This window comes from Argiope bruennichi, chromosome X1, assembly GCF_947563725.1.
Source record: "Argiope bruennichi chromosome X1, qqArgBrue1.1, whole genome shotgun sequence".
In the NCBI taxonomy this organism is placed as follows: Eukaryota; Metazoa; Arthropoda; class Arachnida; order Araneae; family Araneidae; genus Argiope; species Argiope bruennichi.
The window spans coordinates 61,122,211-61,144,167 of record NC_079162.1 but is presented as its reverse complement, the minus strand read 5'-3'; the positions used below and the strand labels follow the sequence as shown (position 1 = coordinate 61,144,167).

Here is a 21,957-nt window from a genome sequence, read left to right as displayed (position 1 = left end):
GCTTCCTTATAAACAATGATAAGGAGTAAAATTTGAATACAGTTTATAAGAAAACTTTAATTTGGTTGGCATACGCAGTAGCTGTATACGTAATTATGTAACTCATATTGGTCATGCTGACAACATTCGTGCGGTAGTCCATTTGTGGAACAATTTCTATGCGAACCGTCCATCTCTGTTGCGGACGTAAAAAGCGTTAAGACAGAATCCCTGATAAATTCAAATCAAATTAAGATAAAAACAAAAGTATTTCAGAAGAATTATATAGCATCTACAGGATATTCACACTGCACATAAATGGTATGGGGAATATGCTTCATGGGAAATATACTATCCATGATTACGCTCATGTGACCAAGATAAATCATATCGGGCAACTATTACTCAAACAAATAAACTTCAAGATTCCATCTGTATTAACTTCCTAACTATTTTTACAAAGGAGTTATAATCCTTCGTAATGGTAGGGTTGTTGTATATAAAACTTCTATTTATTGATCACTGCTATCAGTAGTTACTTCAATTTCCTACATCTCTTTTAATAAAGATCACCTGACAAAATTTCATTTCGAAATTTACAGATCACCATACTTGAATGCTGAACTTGATATAATTCTCAACACATTGAAGATTTATAATAAAACATGAATATTTAGAATATACTAATGTAAATACTAATTTAACTATTCCTAAAATTCACTTTGATCAACTAGTTAAGAGAATTATCCAAATTGATCGTCTACGTCGTTCTGTTCTCCAACACATGCTGTAACAACCTTTATTTCAATTTACGAAAACTCACTTTCAAACCAATGCACCTGTCTTTCTCTGAGTGTTATTTTAAACTGAATTTACTTTAGGGGCAAATTATAGGTTTTTAAGAAAGAAATTCCCTCTTGAGGAATGAAAAAAAATCTTTATTGGAAAGGAGGGAATCTTCTCGATTTAAACGGGAATTTCAGCGAACCAAATATCTCAACTTCAAAGAAAAAAAAAACGTATAGAAACCACACTCCCCTGCTGCACATGGTGCCTGTTGTTATGGCCCGGTCTATCCAATGAAGCAGAAAATGATAGGTTCCTACTCGGGCATCAGTTTTATAAAAAGACGAAGAGGAAATTGCCTTTCCCTGCTACTAGAGCGAGGATCGTTCGTCAAGGTTCATGGAATAAAATAGAGCTTCCTCGCCAATTGGCGTAAAACGGTGCTTAGAAATAACGACAGCTTTTCGAAACTTTGAAAAATTGGGAGCGATTTATTTCTGTTTCCAGTATCTTATATTTTATTATTAAAATTGTAAAATAATGAGGATGCAAATATATTAAGCCTTTAACATGGTGGCGTAGCAGCTGAGCGCATATACTAAGAAGAAAGAAGAATCACATTAATAAAGGATATGAAGTATCCTTTTTTCTTTACTGCATACGAAAGTTTAATTAATATGAAATAATTTGCAAAAACTTTAGGCTGTATTTAATTAGTAAAAACGTTTCATTGATAAGGAAGGACAATTAAATGGAAATATTTTATTGGATGTTTTTTTTTTATTTGTTAAAAGAAAAAAAAAATGGAGCACAATTTACAATTACTATAGTACAATGGAATGAGAGAATTAATGAAAGTGTACTTGAGATTGAAAAGATATTTTGGGATATAACAGAATTATAGAGTTTGAAATGATGTGTAAAAACTCAAAATGGTTTTTTAAATATATATACTATATAATATGAATATTACTTGCTAAATTAAAATGGAGTCAATTCAGTTTCAGAAAATACTCGATGTTTAACTAAACATCTTAATTTTAGAGATTACTACATACTTTGAAAACAGTAGAAAAAAAACTTGATATCACAATATTCCATAACATAACGCACAATTAAAGCTCATGCAGTGTTGCTTGTCATGTGACAATGATTACGTTAACACTTGTTTTAGCTAATAGTAAATATTTTTTTTAGCATTTAAGATGAAATTTATAAAATAAAAATAATACTTCTCGTAAAGTTTTCAAAAGATGTAATTATAACAATGAGTTTTCCCAAATCCTGGTGAAATACTTTTTATCATATTTTTATCAATTTAAACCAAAAAATGCCTTTCAAAACCTTGATACTTTTCATTCAGATTAAAATCAGGTATTAAATGGTAGCTTTTTCATTATTTCATTACAAAGAAATGCTAAGAAAAGCTAAGAACTAAATGCATTCTCAGGAATTACTTGATTTTATCTTGTTGAGTAATAAAAATATTCATTGACTTGTGTTCCATAAAACGTGAAAATTTTAAAGAGTGTGTTGAAAAGGAATGTGTAATGAATGCATTTGCATTAAATGTTATAAATGCCTCCAATTATTAAAAAAGGCGAAAATGGCCTTGAGAATTTTCATAGACATGAAAATCATCAAACATTTCCTTTATTTAAAATATACTTTTTCGCTTCTGTTATTACTGTAATTTAAATCGTATTAACAACCTATTTAATGCAGTATAAAAATAGTTTTTATTCGAGCCTAGAAATCAAGCCAGCTCATATTTTTTCTTCTATTCTTTAAGCATGGAAACACGTTTTATTGATCCAAATGGTTTTAAACTAGAAACATGTTTAAAACCTTTATATTTTGCAGTTACAATTCTTGTGAAAAAGTCAATATTAACAAATTTCTGCTAATACTACAAAGTACATGCTTGTAGACAATATCTCTAGCTCTCTGCTACTACAAACGCTACAAATGAAAATTATAATTTACCAATACTGTTAATAAAAAGGATGTTCTAATTTTAAATCTGCTTCTTCTTCTAATATTAAAATAGCTTTTTAAGATTTTATTAAAATTTAGAAATATGCATGATAACGTTTGATGAAAGTTTACAATTCCACAGTTTAAAATTAGGAAGCGAATATTAAAGATCCTGACTCTTTACTCATTTAAAGCCGAAAGCTTGAAACAAATAGAATAAGCATTTCAAAACCAGTCTCTTAAGTATTTTTTGTTAAATGAAGTGAATAAAAATTGTTTCGAGTTTATTAAAAATTACAATTACAATGTTTGCGCAGCAATTCAGAACATTTTCCATTTCGAAGTCAGATTTCTAAACTCCAATTTTATTCTTTATCACCAATTTGTTGTTTATCTTTTATGAAATATATCGCCGCAGATTTCTTCTCTTTCAACTAAAATGAGCCTCGATATCCTTTGGACTCTTCAACTTATAATTTAGAAATTGATATCAAAAGCATCCCTTAATTTTTCATATGTCAATGAAAAATACTTTCTATGATAAACTCTTACTCAGTAACTCAGTGATGACTTTTAATCCGTAAAATATTTCGTAATTTCGTGTAAAAGAAATGCGAAATGTGATTTTGTTTTCATAAATTTCATTTCATTACAAATTCTGAAGGATAAATATTTAGAATTGAAACATTAATATAAAATGTATTTCAGTAAAATTTTTAATAATTGTATCACATTTTATTCGATATAAAATGTCTTTGAAGGATAAAGTTTCTCATGATCTAGCTTCAATACAATTATTATCAAATATTTCTTTACATTTCTACGCATTTTGTCGATAGACGTTTCATTCAGAAAAATTCGAATAGTCAATGAGTTGAATGCTATTGACACTGATTTGTTCACGCTTTTATTTGACTTGGCCTGTTTTATGCTTGTACCGATAATGTACATAATTCCAAAATTCCACACAGTACAACGCTCCCATTGAAAAAATATATTATATGTTTTCAGAGCTTGAAGATATCAATTAAAAGCTCTAATTTATTTTCCTATGATTCAGTGCAAGAGGCGTCATCTGATAGTGGTTAGAAAAAGAATCAGTGACGGGATTCTATGAAAGTTATAATGACGATTTTTATAATGTATTATAGATTAAAATGGGAAATAATAAGAAAGGAATATATTTAAAAATCAATTTTTGTTTATATATTAAAGGAATGAAAAATAAAAAATAATATTTTGATGTCAAAAATCTGGAAATCAAAACAAAAGTAGAGAGAAGAAGAACATGATAAGTACATTAAGCAAAAATGAATACTAAGTGGAAGAAAATACTTAAGCATATGTTAAATATATATAAAAAAATATTATTGGAATTCTATTAATCATTTGGTCAGTTTTTCATATTTTGCGATTTTTATTTTTATTTCCAGAATTTTGATAAAAAAATAATTTATACATTTTAGTGCAGCAATAAAATTCAGCTTTTTAAAAATATTCTTTAAAACAAAATCTCCATATCACTTAGTGATATGGTTTGAAATTCCCTTAATATATCATGACTTATAGAAATATTTATTATTTAAGAATAATAACACATCCTTCATATTTAAATTCTTTAATAATAATTGCGTTTTAGTTATTAATATTTTTCTATTACTGAGATATTTATAAGTTTAATTCTAACATCAAAATTGATCCTTTCTTATATACAACTGCGATATCTTATAAAATATTAATTTAATATGCAGAACCGTTAGACAATCTGCTTTTCTTGTCAAGCACTTCTTGATTGTTCTCTTTCTGAAATCCTGTAACCTAATACCAAATATAAATAGATTAAATATCAGTAATTAATATAAATTTAGATAGATTAAATATCAGTAATTAAAATTTGGATTATCTAAAATTAGCTTTCAGTTTTCCTGTCACGTCAATTAAGTTCTGAACCTCCAAAAGTTAGAGAAATATGATTCAATTAACCTAAAGGCCGGGAAGAGAAATTGCTTATGAAGAGGAAACATGATTTGTTTTCATTTTATAATCTAATACATAAAATAGTTTCAGAAAGCTCTACTTATGATGTGTAATAAATATAAGCGTATTAAGTATTTTCAGATGCTGCTTCAAATTCCATATCTAACAGTAATTAATAAAAAAGAAATTAAATGGTTTTTCATTTCACGAAGATATCAATTTTATAATTGAATGAAGTGTTTAAAATCGAAACCATAAAGTAAATAAAGTAGAAATATTTATAGTGAAGAAAAAATTTGTCACATATTTGTTTTAATTTCTTTTTTTTTTGTCAGAAATAGAAGATCTTGCATTTACTCAACTAGAAAAATAATTTTAGTCATTGTTTATTTAAAAGCCGTATATTATATATATATTATAATTTGCATTCGACTTCCAAAATTTAATACCATATTTAGGTCCAAAATGAGAATTATTTAATTTAAATAGTATATGTATGCTATGACATTTTTATATCTAAATGAAATCTTAATTTCCTAACTTTTAATTGAAATTAGTCAATATGAACTTCATTCTAAAATGTTCTTTTGTTTCTTGATCCAATTCCACTTTTTCAATTTAATTAATTCTACACGTGCTCACACGAAATGAAGGGATATAAACATTAAAATGTTTGCAACACACTTTTAAAGACATCTAAATTTTCCTTTCCTGAGATTACACATGTCAAAGAAATCACTATCAAAATCTCATAGTAAAACCACTGAAGGAAAAAATTTTGCTCTCTTTTACACATGTATCGTAATGTAAACGGACGTCAGTTTTATCGTTGCTTCTTGTGCATAATATGACTCTCGCGATAAAATAAGTTTGAGTTTTAAAATTTCGAAAGTTTCTATTCAACCACGAAACCTCTAAAATATGTTTACATATATGAATCGAAATTTTTGTATTCATTAATTAACATAAAATGCACACTAGGGAATCAAAATGGTTAATTTCAGCTGTGGGAATGTGTTTAGAGAAATACTTTCCGTTGTCCCTTGGTTTTCATGATCAAAATTATTTTCAAAATTTATTAAGAGTTTTATCTTTATTTTTCATTCTAATGACTTGTTGAATACTTTCATTATGTTTCTGAAATAATGAAATTCGATTCATAAGTATACTCATTAAAATGAACATTATTTTCACTGCTATAATAATCACTGAAGGAAATTAATGAGTGTTTTTTTAACAGCACAAGATAAATTGCAATAATAAACATCCTGGGATTTCCTCACGCTTCTCATTACGTTGCTATAATGATCAATGCAGCAAAGGCATGCGTTGGAATCGTTAGTTTTATTCAAAATATATTTGTTTCTGTTTTAAACGCATATTTTTAGCAATAATGACAGTTGCCTAAAGCCAAATTTCCACCATATACTGTTTTTAGTTACACTTAGAAAATGTCTTGCTTTCTCTTTTCTGAAAGTCACCATACATTTTTGTCAAAGCAAGCTTTTTAGGCAAACGAATAGTGACTTTTTATTATTTACTGTCAAGTGTGCTGGTAAGTATTAGGGAAAGGAACCATTCATCTTCATAAAAGCATGGATATCAATATTTGTTTAAATTTATTTAAACAAAATGTTTTGAAAATGGGCAACAAAGAATATTTTTTGACCTTCAAATATATTAAACAAAAAGCCGTTTTAAAGTTATGGTATCTTCCTTGATACATAAATCATCACAACTTTTCATGTACTTGAGGGACATGTAAAATCATTCTTAAGCTTCACATTTTGAAAGATTTCTGCTGTTTTTGGAAAAAAATTTTATGTGACAGTTTGAAAATTCACTGCTACCCATATCAATATGTTTTATTGTCTTTTCTATTAAACTAGATAGTAAATAAATAATTTTATCAATTAATCATTTGAAATAAATAGAGAATATAAAATGATGAGAGGCTTTGAATAAAAAATTTAATTTTATTTTTCATTTCATCGTTAATGTGGAGCGCACGATGATTCATAAAAAATTTTGAGTACGTATAGCTATAGGGAAGGATATGATCACACACATTGTACAATATTGCATGATATTAAATAATATTCGCAATATCGTATAACATTGTTAAAGATTAAATTGTATAATATAATATTGTACAACAGGACGTGCTACTTGAAGGTAATGTTGGGTAATTGAGTCTTAAATGAAAATTAACGTTTTTATGTAACTGGCAGCTTGAAGTTGCTACAATAAACAGACGGGTTTGTAAGGTTCTGTAACACGCTCCTTCTTTTTGATAATGTAACAGCAATCATAAATCAAGAGTTTCAAAATTTTCGGATAAAAATGTAAAGATACACAAAAAATTGACACAGAATTAGAAATATTGCTGCTTAAACAATAAAAAAAATAATAGTTATGATTTAAAAGAAAATGCCCAAGAAAGCGATCTGAAAGTGAATTCAAAGTATAACAAAAAATGATTGTCTTCAAATATCTTTGATAAGTAAAAATACCTTTTGTATTTGATAAGTAAAATTTTATTTTGCTTATCAAACTATAAGCTTCATAAGTAAACTTTTGTGACTTTCAGATTTATAAGACCAACCTAGATCCCATTTTATAATCAAGAATGAAATCTTGTAATAATTAAAACATACATTCGATTATCCGAATGCGAATACCCTGCATTAATTGCTATTCATAAGTAAATTTGATTTTGTATCCCAAATCATAATAAGAATAAGATTTTTATGAAGTGATTAATTAATCAATGAATGGATATTTACTATCCAGTATAATTATCCGCAGAAAAGTTGGCTCTAAAAATCCGGATCAGTAAATTCAGTTGATAATTTGTATAATGACAAAAAAAGATACAAACCTATATGAAGATACTTTTAAAGAATTTTATTTAAATTAGGGCCCTATACATGAGACGGTTATTTTTTTATTGTGTTTTGGGGGTTCAAACACATCTCTATCCTATTTGTAACATTTTTTTCCTCGTTTTGAAGCTATTAATCACGGATAATACGCCATAAGGCAATCGCTATTTTACAGTATTGATTTAGTCAAGGAAACCAGAATTAACTAGTGCATTATCCAATATTAATTAGTGTATAGTAAAATTTTAATATTATTACATTTTATATGCCTTTTTTTATTTTCTGGGAAGCGAAATTTTTCATAATTATTCTCACATGTTTATTTTCAACAAGTAATTTCACTTATGCTCCTGGATATTACTTTTTGTTACTTAGATGTTTTTATTAAAAGAGAACAGATTTTAATGAAAGGAAGTGTTATATAATTTACCCGTTTTGAAAAGATTTGCGGGTGATAGCGAGACTGATGAAAAATAATGTATGATAACAAAAAAACAGTCAAAATGATAGAAATAGTGGAGTTCTAGAAAATTATTTATAGAAAATAATTATTAGGAGAAATAACAGATTCGCTACACTTTAATGTGAACAGAAGCATGATGTTTTTCTCTAGAAATACACAATAATTACTTAAGTAAATAAAATTTTTCACTGCTTTTAATATGTATGAATAAAAGAAAATACGTAACATTAATCACACAAATCCAACTTTCAATCGATTGTCGTAATAGGGAATCGATATCAAATGAAGAGAGAAAAAGTGAATGAAGAATCGATCTATAATGAGTAAAGAAGAAACGATTGAAGTCAGATGCTTTAAAGATAGTTTTTTTTCTGGAATCTGGCGAATATATTGAATATTGATTTCTTCTTTACGACTTTATTCACGGATTAAATTGAAGTAGATTCTTTAATGAGAAATAGTGCATAATTTTCATGGGAATAAAAATTTATTAGAATAAAAGTAGTTTAAATTAACAAAATTGACCGAATGCATTGATTAAAAGAGCAACATTGATCATTTAGAATGAAAACTAAAAGCTAAATAAATTTACCGAAAAACCTTCCGGAATTTTAGAATCAAATATTTATAGGATGTGATGAAATTACTCATTTAATGATTTTTATTTAATTTGAAATATTTGCTTATCATTTACAGTGAGATTTAATTAATCTGCAACTTGGAATTGTAACAAATTTTTAGTCTCCGCTGATAATACCAGAAATTTCTCTTTAATTGAAAAAAGTTCTATTAAAGGAATTGATTATTCTTGGTTTTGTAACAAAGATTTAATGGGCAGTGCTTACATTAAAAGAATAGTCAGAAGTAATACAATAGCGCATCTTTGTGAAAAAAAATCATTTGGGTGAAATTACCTTGAGTGTAGCAAACAATTCTAATTGTAAAATGTCTAAGCGGTTCAACATTACGAGGTCCGTTCCCAAATAGTCCTAGTGTTGCTTTAAAAAGGGACGTTAATATAACTAAACTAAACCAAACCAAACTAAACTTAAAATGTCTAAATTTATTGTTTAACGTTGAAGACTACTTTTAAGTGAAATAGTGTTGCATTTTCATCCAATAAATATCAGTTTTTAACAATAAAAAACATGATCTTATGATGGCTAGGAAGACATACTGCAAAACGGTGAATGTATCGTAGGAAAATTTCCTTTTGTAACCTTTCTCATGCATTCAATGGCACTAAATAAGGATCCAATGTGTTATTTCTGATAAAAGACAGAAAGGTTAAGAAAAATCACACTATGCATAGCAATAATTTAAAAATAAATATATTTCTTCTTTCTTTATTAATTATTTAACTAAAGGAAATGTAGATACATTTCATTCAAATGATTGCATTAAGTATTTATTATTGCATCACTCTTTAACAAAATTATGCAAACCGAAGGATGGGGATATAATAAATGAAAAAGCATGTGAAGTTCATATTAGTCTCTTGTGTTTGTCAAAGTATTGAAACGCATAAAAAATTATAATGAATATAAAATGCTTTCAGTCTCTGAATAATTAGACAACGAAATGATACAAAAGACATCAGAGAACGGTTAATTAAATTAATTAAGAAAAATTAGAAAAGATTTTTTAAAGAAGACCTAGTCGGTTAAAATAGATACAAACAGTAATATTAAGATGTATTTTTATGGAATCTATATGAAAAGTATTTTTATACGATTTTAAAGAAATGAGATCAAAATTTAAGAATAATTTCATCAATACGAAATCATAATCGCAATTATTCGCAAACTATTTTTTTTTAAAATGTTAAAGCTTTCGTTTTGTAGAAAAGAAAGGTGCAAACAATAAATTTTACCTCGTTGGGGAAAACTTTTATGATTAAACATTAAGAAATTCATTGAAAAATATAGCTTACGGATATTAATATGTTTTGGCTTACAGAGCTAGAAGATAATATAAAATAAGAAAAATGATTAGCAAAAAAAGGAATGCAGTGGACGGACTATGGTATATGACTGAAATAAAGTTGCAGTTTTACAAAGAATAAAGCAGAAAACAGATATTTGAATATATATCGACGCGTAAATTTTAGAAGACAAGTAAATTGCAAATTAATGAGAAAATCGATTTGTTTTTAAAAAATACACTCTTGAATTTAAGTTTAAACATTGTTTGTGTGATATTGAAATTATCAGAAATAAAAATAATAAGCATTTTCATTGGAGTTTTTATTTCTCATAGTAATTAGATTGTTGAATGATATATGGAAAACCAAATATTGAAAATATTAATGCGTATACTCCATAATTCATAGTTTACATTTTTAAAATTCTAGCAATTAATTAATTTGAAAGTTTTGTCCTATTTGACTGTTTAGATTAACTATGAAAGTCCTATATTAAACCGTAGCCTTTAAAAATCAGATGAATTCACTACTCTGATAAATCTGAGTGATTTTAGGTGCTAGGAAGTGTCGAAAAACATTCAAATTTTATAGATATACGAGTTTAATTTAGAAACATAATCAAATCATAGTCAATGAATCATTTGGATGAAAATACTAGTTGCTCTAATACTTGATTTTAAAATCTTTATAAATAGCAATGATTAAAAAAATACATATTCCTATTGTCTTTATAGCAATAGCATACATGAGGAGACGAAATTTTCATGGGACTTGAAAGTAGACAAAAATCAAAATAGTTAATGACATTTTAAACTAAAAATAACTATTTTCAAAAAAAAAATGTCAGAACAGATCTATAATTCAGCATATTTAATAATACCGATGCAAATCATTTTGAGGTTTATGGCATTTCCAGTTATCTAAATTGCTTTTACATGTAACCAAAAACTGCCAATCCTTGATAGCAAAATTCAATTACTAAATAAAACATTTTTACATCGCCGAGCAGGAAGGAAAAGAATATTAAATTCAACGTTAACCTGCTTCAAATAATTAGGTTAGTCAAACTTTCCATGTTATTTTTCTACGAAGAGAATTTTTTTCTGTCATGTCGATAAAAAAATCAAGCAGGTGAAAATTATTCTTTCTTCTACTGACTACCCTCTGAAATCATTCTTAAAAATGTCAAGATAAATTCTTTTGGAATAAATCCTGAAAAGCTACTTTTAACATACATAAATCCAGTAAAAATGGCGAAGACTGACTTTACGAATTCTACATTCCTAAAATAATTCAAACGTTTCTTATTACTTCTTGAGATATATATATATATATATGACATAAAAAAGCTTATTGCAATTAAAACTAAATCAAGTTCCTTGATTAACTTCTCAAAATTTTTAAAAAGTACTATGCCTTCAAATTGAAAAAAAAAAAAAAAATGGTGCACCTTTTGAAATTTGAAAAAAGTGCACTTGCTTCACAAATTTTTGATATTTACAAATGAATCCTGTACATAATATCCAGACCAAAGAATCGTGTGTGTGCCATTTAATCACGCGTGTGCAATCTATAGCCTGAACTAAGGATCTTGTGTGTGCTAACAAATATGTATTAATGAGCTAGAAATGATTTTCTAGGATATTTTAGAAATCATTTCATTTAAAATGAGCTGATGATTACTTCCTTCATGACTTTATTGAAGCGTATCAGTACTGGTAAATGACAAATCAGTATTAGTAAATGAATCTACACTATAGAGTGAAAAAGTGAAATTTTCAAACGAATATATTAAATAGATAAAGACTGAAGTTCTGCTATTTTCTATGATACATATAAATTCAGAAATCTTTTTACGCCATATCTCCGAGATCTTACTTTCGCAAACCTAGAGAGTTGTACCAGCTATTAAGACACCCATTTGAATGGGAGTTATGGATTGATAACAGAGTAATGACTCGAAGAACAATTTTTAGATTTTTTCAATGGTAGACCAATTGGAATGAAGTTCTCTTGGTTTCCTTTCTCAATATAAAAGAGGATGATCAATAAGAAAAACTATTTCTCAAAACTAAAACCAGAAATGTTTCAAGTTTTAGGTAAATTATATATTTGAAATACGGATCAAATTAAAGAAATACAACGCAAAAGTAGGACGTAATTTAACAGAGTTAGTTAACCGTAAATATTCAATTACACCGTGACAAAGGCTTACAAATAATTGATATATAATAAAATAAAACACGTTTGATATATAAAAGCAAAACAAATAACGATAACATTCGGACTACTTCTTCGGTAGTGCGAGTCTGAACGAACGCAAGTGTATTTTGTTGTTTTCTGCTGAAACTAAACAATTGATATAATCTTTTTTTTCTTCTCTAGAACAATGAAATAAACAAAACATAAATGAAAACAGAATGTCAATAAAAATTATTTTAAAGCCAATTTAATCCAATTAATAAACAAAATTGAAGATCTTTGAATTAAAAATTGATTAATTATTACTAAATATTATAATTAAAACTAATATTATAAAAATTCAAAAAAGGAAAATAAAGAAAAAAGGGAAAGAATCTCAAGCATTTTTATTTTTACAGCAGTTAACAATTAAATTAGTTATAAACACTAAGCAGTTAATATAGCTATAAACTTATATTTATTTCTAACATTTCCAAAGATTAATCTAAAAAATTAATCATTTAGAGAATTTTTACATACAAAATCGTATGCTTTTACGTGTTTTTTTTCTAAGTTAGCAATCTTATTTACTAAACCAAAATAATTAATTTTCTTACAGCTAAAAATGCATATTTCAAGGTTCAAGTGGAGTCTTGCAGGCTGAGGAGCAGCAATCACAGTATTAATTGCTGAGCCATCATTAATTTCACGTGCCTACTTATATTTGTAAATCTGTGAAAATAAGAAGCTTAGCCCGAGATTTTGTTACAAATTGCTTTCCATTTGCTTCGGGAATGTTTGTTGATTAGCAAAAATATATTGTGATTGAAGAACTTAAAGTAGTTTTGTAATACTTAATATATAAACAAAATAAATAAAAATATTTTTGAAAAAATCAACTAACTTATTTTAAATCAAATTTTACAAAACATTTTTTCCACTAACTAGAAAAAATGGAGCACATATTTACAACGTTTCACTACACGTTTCGGTTGGGCACAACTATGCTGATGTTTAGATCCTGAGGTGATTATATCTCAGTATTATTCATTTATCCGAATGCACTACTAAAATCCGAATTCATTTATCCGAATGCACTACTAAAATCCGAATTCGTTTATCCGAATGCACTACTGACTGAGATGATTTTTAAAAATCATATTTAGCGAAAAGTTTGCTTAAAAATTTTATAAACCTCTGTGTAAAGTGCGTGTTGCAACTTGTCCCTGTTACAAATAACCCCCAGAATATGTGCCAAATTTGATAACAATAGGTCTAACTGTTTGGCCTGTAGTGCCCCCTCCCTCCCTCCCTCCCTCACACACACACATTCTCCTTTGTTTTTATTAGATATGCCAAATTTTCTTGTTCCACGGAATAATTAAGATGCTTAGAAAACATTATCACGGTTTTTATCAAATACGCATTTGCTTCTGTTCGTGAAAGAAAGTCGTATGTTAGTTTTTCTATATAGATTCTTAGTGCGTGTAAGATGAAAAAACTTTTGCTGGAATCAATCCATCATCTGTTGACAGAAATGCAAAACGTTGACCTACCAGTAAAATTCTTAAAGTAGAAAGAGAATCAGAAAATAAAGATTGCAGTTAGCAACCTTTATTTTAAAATCGCAATAGTTTCAGACATACAAAATTTTAAGAAAATTCAAAAGATCTTTCAATTCAGAAATTAATTCAACAACGAATTTAAAGTTTGAATATAAATTTCTAGATAAAAATTAAATTTTATAAATGCTGATAATTTGAATTCATCACTGATACAGAACATGTCATAGATATTTTTTTTAATAAAAAATTAACTCACTTTAAAAGTTACGATTTTTTAAAAATAATGAAATATATAATTAAACATCCCAATTGGTAATTCGGAAATATTGCATAGTGGTTAAAAATATCATTTTATAGGAATAGCAATACTAATGTCAAAAGAGTCTTTACATGGAAACATAGATTGCAAAACACAACCCTACGAGATAGAGTATTGAAGCTCCCCTTAAAAGAATATACTAGAAATTCTAGTATATATTTGATGACAAAAGAAAAGGGCTTAATGATCTTTAATAGCATCTCTGAAACACATCCATCTTGCTTATGAAACAGAACCATCAAGCAGGATCGGAAAACTTCAGCATTTCCGACTATTAGAGTTCAATTATTAATATCTCCTGAGTGAGTAGAGGCTGTGCCACCTGGTAATACAGAGAATAATTATATTTGTTAAAGTTTAGTAACGAATAAAAAATTATCCTTTTAATTTATTTTTATTCCACCTTCTTTATACATTATACTTTTTGTGATCAAAATTTTAAAGCATTTATTGAACAATGTGGATCCCTAAGGGCAACAAACATTTTGTTTTTTCCCTTTTTTTATATAGCTACAAAAATTAAATATTAATATAAATTATTGCATCTAATACTGAGATGCATGGCTTCATAACATTTCTATAATCCATCAGATGTTGTCTTAAATGACAACATATTCCATTTAACAGTTAAATAAGCCAGGATTATCTATCTTATTTAATGTTCTTTCTTCCTTCCATTTATTGACATTTTACATCATTATCGGTTATAAAAATATCAGTTTTATTGATTTTATATGCCGCTATATAGTAACAATAAAATCTTAGATCGTTTGAAATTCTATCTAAATTATCTAAGCTACATCTGTCTGAAACTTGTGGCTAAGCATAAAATCAAATTAAAATCCTCGACCGGAATGATGAAGACAAATATGTGACCGATTTAAAAATGGTTTTTAAAAAATGCACAACCACCTTGCAATTAAATTGCTTTAAGTATGCAGAATTCGGATATTTTTTTACATTTAAATCGCAGATAAAAAACAAAACGGGCAATCTATTGAACGGAAGAACTTTAAAATATTCAATATAAACAATTCAATATATGCCTTATTCATTCGCATTACGATGATCGAACAGACAAGAGAAAAAACTTATCCTTCCTTTACATATCCAATGTTAAATAGAATAAATTCCCCAGTAGGAAACCCAATATTTTCTCAATACAATATTTTATTCTAGCATTTTTGGTTTAGCAATTATATTAGAATGATTCTATAAAACTCCAATAACATGTTTTCCATGGAGTTTTGCATCTCGTATTACAAGGAATATTTTTTATCGAAACTTTCATCGCAGAAAACTGATGCATATTGAATTTTGAAAATTGCAGTAGCAGGGAATTTTGGTTTATTCTTCCTCTTTCTGTTGAAGGAAAGAGTCTATGTTTTAAAGGCTCATCATTAAAAACAAAAAAAGTTAATCGTATAGTTCTTGAATTATGGAAATAGAGACCTGCATTCTAAATGAATAGCATGGTTGGATGCAATTCTTGAATTATTTAAAAATAACAATACTTCTTTCTTTTTGCCATAACTTACTTATTCCTGTATTTATGTTTAATGTCACATAAAGAATATTTAAAATGCTAAAATATATGACATACAAGTCGTTCTTATTACTTACTAACCGCGTTTGGCGACCAGTCGGTTCGCCAGCATTAATGTTCGCTAAAATGTGCAATTAATATTTTATGTAATTTTTATGTTATATAATTTATATAATTTTTATGTTCTCATAATAGGTATTTCAGCAAAATATTTTTAATCTTCAAATTTTGATAGTCATATTATTCATTTATACTGTTATGTAGACCTTAAGCCGTATTGTTCATTGTATTAAGTATCTCTCTCTAATTTTCTATTAGAGCCCGTAAAATTCATTTTTTTAATTCAACTTTAATTAATTGAAGTTATGGATGAAACCGCAATTAATGTAAAGTCGCATTTCAATGAATCCAAGCATGTCTTTAAAAAAAATCTGAGAAATGAAATGAGAGTCATTCGGCATTGAAGAATGCAGGTTTTTCAGTCGCATAAAACATCTAAGTGAAAACTGTTGTAAAAAATTCATTCAATATTAATCATTTAACAACTTAAAAAGTCGCTCTGGGTGAACACATTGTTCGCTAAAAGCGGCTAGTATTCTATTATCTCAATTTGTCCAATGGTTTTCGGTAATCGTTGAGATAAACGGATCTAAGGCTTGTTAAAATTGATGCCAATATCCTTCATCAAAAATGCCTTTTGGAGGCAAATTCTTATTTACTGGTATCATGGATTTCTGGAAGTCAATAAAAAATTTATTATACATTTTCTGCTTGTATATCTTGATGATGAGAGAAATTCGAGCAATTCTTATACCTTTCCATTCGGTAAAATAAACACACTTTCTTTAGTGCAATAATTATTTTGATTTTAAATAATTTCTATGTTTATGATCTTTAATTTATCATTCATAATCTCGAATTTTTCTCAGATTCACTCCAAGTTCAACACAAAAACGGAATAAACATTTTATTAAATAAATAGATGAACTACTAATCTTATCTAATCTTATCTTTAAAAACATAAAATGATGAATATTTATAAACATGAAATAAATATCAATAAAATTTCATCTTAAATCTCAGTCATTTTCAGTTAATAGTTAGAAAATTATTTCGGGCTTCTTAATGCGAATAACAGACATCATCTGGTTTCCATATTAGTATCTATAGCTGACTTCTACAAAATTTAAGAGCATGGAAACGTAAAATCTAGCATCCAAATGTTGATTGCTATTTGTATAAACTCCTTCGCCAAAAATTCCTGTTAAACGCCATTGGAGCTTTATTTTATATCATTTGTAATGTATAGCATTTATTCTCTGTAGGAGATATTTTAATTATATTAAAATATTTACCATTTTACAATTAATATTTGAATAGAAACTTAAATAACATCTTCAAGTATAGTTTGCTCTCTCAGACATTTTTACAGAAATTAGCAACTCTGTTTTTTAGCATTTAATTTTTTTTAATTAAGAAAACTTATTTTGAGCAAGTGGGTTTTAAACTTTATAAGCTAAGAAACATTCATTGTTTTTTTCATTTCTTTATTGTTAGAAATAATTTCGGATTCCCAAGGAAAGGAATCAAAACTGCCATCATCTCTAATATCCTGATGAAACTGCATTTAAATATATTTGTAGTAAAAAATAAATTTAAATTAAATCGATAATGAGGATTTATCTATACAAGGATATATAATAATCTATTATAAGGATATATTCTATTATAAGGATATATTTATAAATTTACAAATGAATTTCAATGTGATAGATATTTTTAATATTTAACCTTAAAAACTTGATAAAACAATCTGCATAATTTTTATAAATACATTTCTAAATATCTGCTGTCGCATCGATTGTAAATAATTAGAAATTTCATGAAAAAAATACCAAATATCTTTTCAATACTTTATTATTTTACATATAATGTTATAGAAATACACAAAAGAATTTTAGATTCAAAAATTTTATTTCAATCAATTTGAAATTTTTTATGTCCAAAATATTTAACAGCAAATTTATTTTTAATGCTTTTTCAACAAATTTAGGTTTATTGTTATAAGTTTACCCTCACTTAAAGAGTATCTATTGATAGATATAAATTAACGATAAAAAGTTTTTAATTACTTAATTCAAACATAAAACGCGTCGCTTTATACGTTGCACTTTAAACGCTCTAGAAGCGTCATTAAAATTAAAACTAATAAATTGTTTATATAATATATTTTCAGACCCTTAATGAGCTTCGTTTCATCAGAGTTTTGGATTGCAAGTTCAAAAATTGTTGATACATTTTTCTTCTATTTATTTACTCGGCGATCTTATGTGCTTGATGATTTTCAAGAAGCTAGAAGTTTTATTTTTTGGCTTGAATTTATTTTCCAATTCTTTTTATTATCAGCTTATTGAGATAAAAGTATAAAGCGTATTGAAACAAAATGACAAGTAAGAAAAATTCCCCTGTTTTATGCATTTTATCTTGAAAAAAAAATGAATAATCCATAACTTATTTTCCATTTACCAATGCTAAGTTTTCGTTCTGAAATCGGCAAGCTTAAATAAATGTTGACAGCTTACATAAGCATTTGAAAGAATGATGTTAATAAAACAATAAAGAAAATATGTTGAAAAATTTCTTTAAAAAATAAATTTAAATGCCTAAGTTCACTAAAATACTTATGACCTAGAGCACACAATTTTGTTAAAATCTGTGTCCACATAAAAATTCTGAGAAAAACCATTCTGAGTAAATATTTATTCAATTTCAGCCTTTAACAAAAATAATTTATGATTTTGTCCATTCTCTAGAATAAATGGAAGTGCGAAAATACAAAACGACACCTTTCAGATTTAATTTTGTTCAAACATCAAATTAATAAGTTCTTTGGCTTTAAAAATTATTCAAAAAATAAAGTACATAATATCGGATAAAGAATATCTGATAATAAATAAAGGTGAAATAGTCTAAAGGCTTTTATGTCATATACAGTTTAGAATGCGGGAAATTTCCTTTTAGAATTAGATTGGCTCTCAGAGGAATAATATATCAACAAGGATTTGTGCTATTTTGAAGTAAATTCATCAAGTATGACACAAAGAAAGTGATTATGTATTTATGCTCTCACAATCATAAAGCAATGATGAGTGCAGTGAGCAATTCAGTGAGATAAAAAATTCAAATTACGAAATATTATCTGCTAAAATTCTGAATGGAGCACATAACTCTCCAGAATTTGTTTGATATGAGCATAAAATGTGATTTATAATATTGTCTTGGGTATAGAAAAGGAATGATTTGAAACGAAAATAGGAAATTGCTTGAAATTGGAGAAATAATCTCATTTATCTACATTTATTGCATTGCTATCAAAAATGGGAAATATCTAGGTTTGTTATGATTTGTTATATAAAACACATCTACACTCTTTTTAAAAATATTTTTTTTTTCATTAATTCGTATTTTTACACCTATCGACTGTACAATATCCCATTAACGACCAATTTATTTTAAAGCGTAGGTTTCAATAATTTTTTTTAATTATGTTGAAAACAAAACTTAAAAAAACCGGGCTTGAAGTTAATTAAATTCTAAAGAAAAAATTTTGATTTTGATTTCTTATAAATATTCTTTCTTTTATATATATATAATTGGTTTTTAAAATATAGTATAATGCCAAGAATTAAAAATAAAATCGAATTAATTCCATTACCTTGACAATAAATAAAACCAAAAAATAAAAGATGGGTAAAAATGGCGACTCTTCGATTTCACGATTTGGCTAATGGGTATCACTCACCTTTTGAAAATTGAAAAATTTCACAAGCAGAGTAACTTTTAGCAAATATATTAATACACATCGGTTTTTCTTCGTTGTTTTATGCTTGAATTTCATAACGAAAATGGCTAGTTAACATATTATAAACTTTAATCCCATAACACTGAGTGTTGTGATGACTAAACATGCATTTATAAATACAAAATATTTTTAAAATACTATGTGAAGGAATTCGATTTCTTAGCATAAATGAAAATGAATCGCGAATAAATAAAAATGAATCTAAATATAAAAAAGAAAATACATATTCTCGTTTATTTCGAGATCAATACTGCAAATATCGATTTTTAATAATGATTATACATATTTATTTAAATAAAAGATATCTCGATGATAAGTTCATAAATGAAAATTATTTAATTGAAAGAATAGGTTAGTAAATATGTATATTTTCAACACATTTCCAGTATATTCTAGGATGAATATAATAAACAAATATTTGGTCAATCGTCTGGAGAATATCTGGGCATTTCGTACGAATCCTTACTATATCCTTTCATATTTGTAGATGCGCATCTAATATTCAACAAAAGACTAAAGATAATCTATATAACCAAATCCTGTTATTAATCTGTTATAGCAGGATAAATAAAATAAATTACAATTAGTAAATACTAACCATCCTTTAGTGACAGTTAGCAGATATACACTACGGTAAGGTTGCCAATCTTTCATTTTTGAAAAGATTGTTCTCTAAATGTTGTATTCCATGAAAACGGTTAGACGAAACTTCTCGAAATCCAAGATGGCGCCATTTTGGAGGGTATTTTAATGAGTACCGAAGGTTTAATGAAATTGGAAACGAAACTTACTATTATATTCTGTCTAAAAAATCAAAGCAACTGATGGAGGATTAATTGCGTTAAGTTGAAATGTTATCAGGCGAAGGCGGATAATTTCTATAATTTATTTTAAAATATAACAATTTGAAAGCCTTCTAAATCATTTTATTTTTGCTAAATAGTTCCATGCTTGAACAAAAAGATAAAAATATTTAAAAAATCCATTTTTTATTTGCAGACTCCACCCATAAAGGGAGCGATTTGAGACTTGTTGTCGTGGCCAATGGAGTTGCGATTCTACCTTGTGGATCGCAAGATCCCCCTTCTGATATCGAGTATAGCTGGAGCAAGGATAACGTGCCCGTTGTCATCAGAAGCGATGGAAGAATCAAGATAACCGACGAGGGCAACCTGTTGATCAAGGACACCAGAGAAGAAGACAGCGGTGTTTACATCTGTAAGGCTACCACTAAGGATGATGTGGCTGAAGTGAATGTCACTTTGATAGTGTTGGGTAAGTTATCCATCTACATGTTCGACTATTTTAACCTTCTAATTAGATGGAACATAATATTTTTTTTTCGAAACTTCTATTTGATTTCATTTTGTGTGCAGGTTTTAACTGAAATTCTCAAGCGTAGATGTACTTTCAATTTACTGCATTTCGCTTTAAGCGAATGCCTTAATTCTTAAACTGGTTTAGAGAATTAAGGCATGGCACGACTGGGGAAAATGAAATGAAAAGACGATGATCATAAGTTCTGTTCTCTGGTCGTATACTTAACCAATGTATCAAATGACATTGATTAAGTACATAACCAGAAAACAGAGATTATGACCATTTTTTTTTCATCTCATTTTCATTTTTTCATTATCATCTTTTTTTCATCTCATCATATTGGTGTTTCAACTCTCAAATATATCGTTCAGCAAAAAAATATGTTGGTGAAATAAAACTGACTGTTTCGGGAGTTTCTCCAGAGATATAAAAATTTGAGATAGTATCCCCTGAAGGTCCTCTAGAGAGACAGGATCCTACACCAATAAACAGGATCTAAGCTTGACTTCTGTCTCATGGTTTACCTAGGTACATCGGGTCTCGCTGACAAATAAAAGTTCCAAAACTTCTCGTTGACCAAGAAAGCTTGAGTTATAGACTAGTTTGCATTGTTAAATAAATTTAGATCAGTACCACGATTATGACATTTCAAAATTCAGATAAATAGGAGCAATACACACTTCGACGTCATTATTCAATACAAAAATTATTTGGTTTCCATAACTATTCTATGGACTCTCATTTCATTTAAAAGACAAAAATTATTATCGATGAATTAACGACAGAAATAAAATCTTATTTATTACATAACGTGGAGAATTATTTATGTTATTTTATAATTCAAATCAATTACTATTAATCACTTGATTATGATTATCAGTAGCGAAAAAACGAATGCACGTGTGATCCACTCTATTGCATTCTAATAATTTTTAGATCTTTGTTTGCATATAGTAATTTTGGAAACTTTAAAATTTGTTTGTTCCTTCTGATAGCAAAATTATTATTATTTCATTTTTTTTTCTCATTGAAAAATGAAAACACCGAAACTTTTGGTAGCATTTCGTCAGCAATCAGTCGAATCTGTTATACTTTATATTCCTCATTACTTTTAATTTAAAACAGAAATATTATGAAATTTCAGTATGTTTTGAAGGTACTTTCTAATGCAAT

General features: G+C 27.3%; 1 protein-coding gene across 1 annotated transcript in view; it reads left to right on the top strand.

Moving 5' to 3' along the window:
* The window catches only part of LOC129959490 (fibroblast growth factor receptor-like 1), a 159,856-nt gene that overhangs the window by 100,271 nt on the left and 37,628 nt on the right, over positions 1 to 21,957 (top strand). The window contains exon 3 of the mRNA XM_056072341.1: positions 20,464 to 20,739. Within this exon, the coding sequence (XP_055928316.1) occupies positions 20,464 to 20,739 (276 nt within the window). The remainder of the gene's footprint in view (positions 1 to 20,463; positions 20,740 to 21,957) is intronic.